Below are 7736 nucleotides of genomic sequence, written 5' to 3'. Positions count from 1 at the left end.
TACAATTATCTCGTGTCGTCATGACAACGTCGTCATGACGACACGAGACAATAATGGGTTGTAATTATTTTTATAAAGCAAAAGCAAATAAAAACAAATAAAAAATGTTTGAGAGAGTGATCCCTATAGAGGCTTTATCGGAGAGGAGCGTCATTGATAAGGGAAAATACAAGATTACTTTATAGAGAAACTGCGGAACTTGCTTGAAGAGGGAGTCATTAGAACTGGGTGGAGGTTTGTTTCAGTGGTAGAGCCTATGTTCAGTGAAGGAATATTGAGCTAATTCTAACTCGATGCAAAATCTAGTGAAGATTGTTATTTTTTTCTGACTAAAGTAGTCATTTTTTTTAAAAAAAATATATATATTCTGTGTTTACAGGAAGAGACTCCCAAGAATAATCAAAGGGATAGGATAAGCTCTTTTGGTAGGTCGTGTTTCTTGTCTTTTTTCTGAAGAATTTGAAATACCAACTTTCATAAGGTTCGCAATTGTTTGGTGCTGTTGTGAAATAATTAATAAATTTAAGATAACATTACCTAGTTCGTCTGCGAGACTCACTCACTTGCAAGATAAACCACATTAGTTTTTAAAGAGGCCTGCAGTTGTTACGAAATTCTAGTTGTAAGGGTTTGATATCCAATAAGTTTCAAGGCTCAAGATGATCTATTCTTGTTTGTGTTGTTGCAGGTGACGAGTGTTGGAATTACGGGAAAATGTCGCGACAAAAGTGCGAGGAACTTATGCTGAGAGTAAGAATCTTGTTATGACCTTTCTCGTCTCTCTCCTCCGCAGAGGCCTCTTTTGTGTTTCGGACGGGCTAGGAAATGGGGTGAAAAGTAAGCGCGCGGAGCCTGGAGAGAATCGAAACGAAAGCGCGCGGGGGACACTGGGAAGGGTCCCCCGCGCTCCCCCTATTTTTCATTTTTCGTGTTTTAGCCTTCCTTCCCCCGTGTTTTTCGCCTTTCCCCACTAAAGGAGCCTCTGCAGAGGAGAGAGCCTTTCTCGTTTCGTCTTGGTTTCTTTTCTCTGAAATATAATAAGAACTGCGGTTTTGGTGAACGTAAATGCAAAATAATATTTTTCTCGGGAGGATGGTTCTACTTATTGCAATCAGTCTAAAATAACTATGGAAACAGTATCAATTTGCTTTTACATGCAAAAGATGTACACACCTTGTAATGTTGATCGATAAGATAATATATATTTTTTTTTTTTTTTTTCTTGAACAACAGAATGCCAAAGAACTCGATTACTTAATAAGAGAGAGCACGCAAAAGGTCAGTAAATAAACAGTGGAGCCCCGATTTTTTTAAATGCTCGATTTCTTAAACCTCCCGATAACCCCAGGGGGGGGGGGGGTACTCCGGCTTGTAAATGACGGGGATGATCGAAGGATTTTTTGGGTTTGAAATTTTCGATTCCGGCATTTTTTTGGGTTGGAAAATTTGGCAAGTATTTTTTTGGGTGACTTGATTAATATAGGGGATTTTTTTTTGGGTATTAAAAACAACTAAAGTGCCTTGGCGCGGCCTTGGCGTATTTATGTTATGATTAATAAACAAACACAAGCGTTCAATTTTTAACGGTTTTCTTTGCGTTATATTATTGCCCCTCCTGGCAATTTAGGGGTAATTTGACAAGGGATTTTTTTGGGGGGTTATTTTTGGTCTAGGGGTTTTTTTGGTAATGTCGGAAGACTTAGGGATTTTATTGGGTCCTGTGTTTTGCCTTTATTCGATCATCCCCGTCATTTACAAGCCGGAGTACCCCCCCCCCCCCCCCCCCCCCCCCCCCCCTGGGCCGATAACTTGAGCCAGATGTCATTTCCCTCGGGTTTGCTTCACTCAGCCAAACATTGCAATTTTACCCCCGATTTCTCGGACCAATTTTTGTTTTCCTTGGAGGCTGTAGAAATAGGGATTCCACTGTACACAGATTGAGAAGATAAAAAATCGCTAGATCGAAACATTAACAGTCATTAATTACTGCCGTAATTTCTTTAAAGGTGTTTTTGAAGAAGAAATTAATTTTTTATCTTTCATGTGAATTACAGAGAAATTTCCCACAGCTTATACTGGGAATTTAGCTAGTTTAATTCTATTGTTTTTTTTTTTTTCTTTTTTTAGTTTGCTTCATTTGTGCTCTCGGTCAAGTACGGCGGAAAGTATGTATTTATTCACATTTTTTGCTGATTATTTATAGAATCCTCTTTGTTTCTCGATCTACATACTCTAAACAATCTTCTTTTCAAATTTTAGGATCCGTCATTTTCCGATTGAGCTCACACCAAGCGGCCGTTACGTCATCGGCAAGCACGCGTTTGACGGACTGACGGAAATCGTGACGTTCTACAAGACACACGCGCTGTTTTACACGCAAAACAAGGAGCCCGTTAGCCTGGGTGAATCATTCCGAGGAATGTAGCTCGTCAATCTAATAATATAAGTCTCTAACGTAGAAATACTTTTGGCTCGTCGCGCAGTCCTGAAGGTGGGGCCGAAATGCCTTAGTCACGCAATAAAGACATTTTGATTCGTCACTCTTAAAGATTGCGTGACGGCTACCAACTGTGATATCTCACTTATAGCCTGCGCAGATATAGTCTCCTTCGCAGCCGTTTTTTTTAAGCAAAAACCGGCTGGGAAGGAGACCAGCTAGTGTTCCCGTATTTTAAGCGCTTGGAGACTAAGTCGAGGACAAAACGAAAGTGGGTGTAAACACCTCTTCTGTGCATTTCTAACTGATCAGGTTCACTGCAAAATGGTTTTTTGTTTTATACAACAACGGAAACATTCACCATTTTTTTAAAAATAAATCCAATCGGAGCACTGAAATATTTCTTTGAGAGCAGGTACTTTGAATTTAAAAATAAGTATAGTATCTCCCAAATAATTTTAATGCAGCATATAGAGCGGTTTTCACTTGAGTGTCGAAAGTTAATTGCGTTTGCTTTGGTTTTGCATTGCTACGCTTAGTGATTGGCTCAAAAATCTCGCGCCACTTTCTCAGCCAATCAGAACTAAAACCAAAACCTATCCTGACTCGCTCGCGCACGTTTTCCCGCGCTTCGTGCTGGCTACATGTATTTGCTTCGAGTTTTGATTGGTTCACTGGATTGTCTGTGTTCTTTGTGATTGGCCAGAGTAATTACTTTGGTTTTGGTTTTACGGCACTCAATTGAAAACTGCTCTAACATCGTGAAATCATGTCTTATTCAATGGCGGGAATTTTTCCTCATCGTTAGCTGCTTGTGACGTACACGACGAATGATTCCCGCCCCAGTCCTCCAAGTTTTTCCCTGCGTGGGAAACGCCCAAATTGCAGTTTTTTTTTTAAATTCACGGCTTCACGGTGGATTTAAGCTTGTAGTTGGCTTGCTTCAGGAATTAAGAATTTTTGTTGAAGTTGTTAACTTCTATAAAATGGTGATTGTTATATTTATATTTTTGTCATGATAAATTCATAATTTTAAATTAGTGTTTAAACCGCAATTTATCAATTTAAAAAATCGCTTATATTTTATAGCAATTTAAAACAGATAGAGAGAGCTCCAGAAAAAAATGGTAGTTTTGCCTGAGCAGTATGTAGGATTTTAAGAATTTTGTAAGAGTTTTTTAATATTGTAGAAATAGAATTAATAGGAATGTAATAACTCAACTTTTTAGAGATATTTTATTCAAACTTGTAAAGAGCGCATTTATGCCAAACAATTCATGGAAAAAAGATAATATTTAAATGGTCACGATAACAATATTGTCATGTAATATCTTTTTAATTTTTTTTTAAATAAAAAAATCAATAAATAAAATTCAATAATGTAGAGCGGGCGTAGTTTGTCCACCTGACTGGTGAGGCGAAGAAAACGCTGACTGGCTAATAGTTAACGCTATAGAGCATTTGAAACATTACCATGGATGCCAGAGGTTCTATTTTTCATTCGCGAGGAGCGGTGAAGCTGCGAAAGGAGACACCACACCGATCGCGGCTTCGTCGCTTGCAGACTAGATTGCGCTTTGCCTCATAGGAAAAAACCTGTCACGCAGAGTAGTGTGATATTTACGCGAAACGCACGAACGCTGTCACCCAGTGGCGCAGAAATTGTGTGTCGTGTTATTCAACAACCACTCTGAGAAAAATGATCGCCGGTGGGCGGGGGTGGGGGAGTAGTAGACTGCAAATGGAACCTGATGATAGGGACTGGGCAATAATACCGGATGTTAAGGTCATTGAGTGAAATCACTACTTTAGAAGAAGGTGATCTGGGTCGGAAATTTTTTTGCGTCAATTAGTTGGAACGGCGGTAGAAGGCCCTCAGTTTTAGCTGTATTGAGCACATTTAGCTACCCACCCATCCGAGGCCCTTACCAAACCCGGACTGCTGAAACAGTACACAGGATATCAGTTTTACATTCCATACGAAAATTATTGTCGACGTCATCATCATCATCATCATCATCATCATCATCATCATCATCATCATCATCATCATCATCATCATCGTCATCGTCATTCCTCACTCACAGGATGTTGCAGATTAGTATCTATGTTCAGATTGAGATTGAGCCTCGGATGAATGACAAACACACGCTCGGTTGACCCACCTTTATTAATTATTATTAACCAAGACAATTCAATACACGCAATTAAAAGCATTGACACTGAAAGGACACTGAAAAGTTTTAAAATTCAGCTGATAATTTGCAGGGCTGAAAAACATTTCTGAGGAACGATTAAGCATTATAAGCAAAAGAAAAGCTTAGAAAACGGCCATTAAAATTTGCGATGATTTGCGCTTCAGTGGTTAGGGGTTAAGCAATAATTAATCTGTATTTTTGGTTAAACAGCGCTTTAACCTTTTAATCGGCGGGCATGTGAAAAGATTAGTTTATCATCAACTTGAAAATCAACACTTAAATTAATCGCTTTTATGAGTTTTTAAAAAGGATGACATTCCGAGAACATTTCGGATGAATGGCTGACGCTCGAAACAGTCAACCGCCGTTTAAAAGAGGCGGTCAATTCACCAAAAACTAAGTTGACAATATGCTAAGTGTATTAGATTCGAGTTAATGATAAGTTTGCGTTAGCCAAGGGAGCATTAGTACTATTCGAGGGCATTCGTTGTCTTCGAGATTCCTTATTATGAACGCCGTTGTAACATTGGCCACAACTTCGACGAATTTAAAATGAGCAGAGCGTTTTGTTAGTTCCTCACTGACAAGAGCCTATAATGAGGTCAACAAATTCAGAGTGGAGTTTCGTTAGAGTTTTATTTGCACGCTTATATAAGTTTAAACAATTGCTATTAGTCAACTAAGGCGTAATTCCTAGTTCTTCGTGTTAATTATTAGTTGTTTCCTATATATATCCTTCTAGCCACTAAGTTGATAATTTGGGAGAAAATTTTGTATCGCATATAAATGTAATGTGCATCTTTTGTCATAAAAGCAAATCTTGAAAGTTATTGGGTCAAAAAAAGAAAGGTTAAATAAGTGTCCAGCTGATTGATATATATCCCAAAGTACCTGTGACCTAAAAGAAGAGAAAAAGAAAGGATTTTTTCAATTGTCATAACAGTAGGAACGTATTTTAAAAGAACATTGAAAGCAGTTACAGACAAAAGAGTTACATATTGCCCGCGGGGGGGATACTCCCTATAATGTCCTATACGGGGAGGCTCCGCTTTATGCTTCAGGTATATTAAAGAGTTGGAATTTTACAAAATTATGTATTTGAAAGGGTAGGGATATCGGCCATTAAAAGAACCTTCAATTAAAATATTTTAAACATACGCACATTATTTAAATTTATTAAACGCTACATAAAAATGAAAACAAGACTTCCTGTTTTAGGTATATGCCATGTCTTTGAGGTATATGAAAGGGGTACCTCTCTCAGTAAAATTTATACGAAAGGGTACGGGGTTATACCTCGGGGCGAGCCTTCCCGTATAAAACTTAATTGAGTAGCCCCCCGGGAATATTGCCTTGACTGTAATTAATTTTTAATTGGAATAAACTTGTTCCAAAATTTGGACTTTGGCCATTGACCTTATAAATGTACAGTGTTTTTAGACAAGGCACGCCAGCCTCACAATGCTCCGCTCCACTTAATTAGGTGTAGCTACTAAAATATACTGGGGTGAAACCAGAAATGCTAGCACCATATCCAGAAAGTTAAGAATACTGCTAGTCGATCCCTTTATGGCCAGGAGCTGGTACAAGACCGGCATGATAAGGCCAGCTTAGTAGAAGGGGGAGGGGAGGGAGGTTGGGGGTGGGGAGGGGGGTGGCGGTACTTGTATACTCACCATATCATTTACAGAACTGCGCACAACTACCATGGCAGAATTTCATGGCAAATCGCATGTGTCGCCGTGAAGCGCACTGTCCGGTTTGCCCAAGCCGAGCGCACAAACCCCCAAAGGCGTCCTGACAAGCCACTGAAGAAAGAAAACATTACCTTCAGTTTAGCAATTTTAATTTACTATACGCCACAGTGCGGATAAAAGTTTGACTTTTTGCCGACACACTATCTTACTTGTCAGTCAGTAGAACTTGTATGGAGGGACTGTTAACAAAATATTTCGTACCCACCCCCTGTAACATATAAGTAATTTCTTTCCCAATATGAACCTTTTACCGTTTCAATTCCAAGATTAAATATCTCTCTCTCTTACAGATTATTATAAATTTCCTTTAATATTAGTTCTGAGAATTTGGTAGCGCCTTTCTGGGGAGGCGCGGTGGCCTAATGGTTAGCGCGCTCGACTCCGAGTTGAACGGCCCAGGCCGGGGCGCCGCGTCGTGTTCTTGGGAAAGAAACGTTTCTCTCACAGTGCCTCTCTCCACCCAGGTGTTTAAATAGGAACTGGCGACTTTACTGCTAGCGGAAAACCCTGCGATGGACTAGCATCCCATCCAGGGGAAGTAGCAATACTCCTAGTCGAAAAAAAACTGGGATATGTTCCGGCTCTATGGGCCACTTGGCTCGGACACAGACTTTACTTTTTCCAAGTAAATATTTTAGTACCTGAAATTGTAAGCCGGAGAAATAAGCTGTATATCTGACAGATATTTAGTTGTCATGTTTAACTGAGTGTTACCTGCTCTGCTCTCAATAGCATCTCTGTAATCATCAAAACCGTCGGCGACATCAGAAGCAAAGTCCTCCAAAGTCAGGTCATCTATAAAACAATCAACTCAATGTCATGAAATAACTTCCCTGCTCACTAAAGTTAGATATAATTTGTTTTTCCTCGGTACTACTCGCGATAGCGACCCAGGAGATAAGAACCGGAGAAATACACATAGACATGCAATGCTTTCGAGTAATATACCGTAATATATCCCACAAATGATTTTAACGATTCACCGAAGTGGAGGTGAATAGCATAAAATTTTGGGTTTTATACAGAAAGCCTTCAGAGTTTCTACTATAACAGTCTAATTGTTAAATATACACACAAACCTTTAGGCGAGTGTGTATAAAATGAAGTCAAGAATAGGATATTCAAAGTATACAACAACAAAACACTGCAAAATTATCTTGTTCCTGCTTCTTCCAACACTTGACCGTGTTGATCTTTAAAAAAAGTTCTACGAAGATTTCAGTCAATTTTCCGAAGATTTCCGTAGATTTGTCCCAAGGCCATTCGATGGTTTTCTGTTCATTTCCGAAGATTGCCGAAGCCTTGCGAAAAACCCCCGAACATTCCTGAAAAAGATAAGCGCGC

General features: G+C 39.3%; 1 protein-coding gene and 1 long non-coding RNA gene across 2 annotated transcripts; one reads left to right on the top strand and one right to left on the bottom strand.

The window, feature by feature from the left end:
* The first annotated feature begins 228 nt into the window (after positions 1 to 228).
* Positions 229 to 3815, top strand: LOC144640568 (GRB2-related adapter protein-like). Its single transcript, XM_078499676.1, has 5 exons — positions 229 to 425; positions 689 to 750; positions 1234 to 1278; positions 2128 to 2165; positions 2260 to 3815. Exons 2-5 carry the CDS (start codon positions 715 to 717, stop codon positions 2423 to 2425), a joined length of 285 nt encoding a protein of 94 aa, XP_078355802.1. The 5' UTR covers positions 229 to 425; positions 689 to 714; the 3' UTR covers positions 2426 to 3815.
* Positions 3816 to 4589: 774 nt separating this feature from the next.
* LOC144640569 (uncharacterized) lies at positions 4590 to 7207 on the bottom strand. Its single transcript, XR_013568409.1, has 3 exons — positions 7107 to 7207; positions 6312 to 6443; positions 4590 to 5533 (listed from the first exon to the last, which is right to left on the bottom strand). It is a non-coding gene; the product is annotated as an uncharacterized LOC144640569 (long non-coding RNA).
* Positions 7208 to 7736: the final 529 nt, after the last annotated feature.

The sequence above is a fragment of the Oculina patagonica genome, unplaced genomic scaffold (assembly GCF_052425735.1).
Source record: "Oculina patagonica isolate OP01 unplaced genomic scaffold, crgOcupat unplaced357, whole genome shotgun sequence".
Taxonomy (NCBI): Eukaryota; Metazoa; Cnidaria; class Anthozoa; order Scleractinia; family Oculinidae; genus Oculina; species Oculina patagonica.
Note: the sequence above shows the minus strand (reverse complement) of the source record. Positions and strands in the feature narration are given on the sequence as shown.

What these genes read in the sequence shown, in the direction of transcription:
- LOC144640568 (XM_078499676.1), top strand. Translation starts at nt 715, where the DNA reads ATGTCGCGACAAAAGTGCGAGGAACTTATGCTGAGA. An exon ending in TAAGAGAGAGCACGCAAAAG is followed by an intron (nt 1,279 to 2,127) that starts GTCAGTAAATAA and finishes TTCTTTTTTTAG; the next exon opens with TTTGCTTCATTTGTGCTCTC. An exon ending in TCGGTCAAGTACGGCGGAAA is followed by an intron (nt 2,166 to 2,259) that starts GTATGTATTTAT and finishes TTCAAATTTTAG; the next exon opens with GATCCGTCATTTTCCGATTG.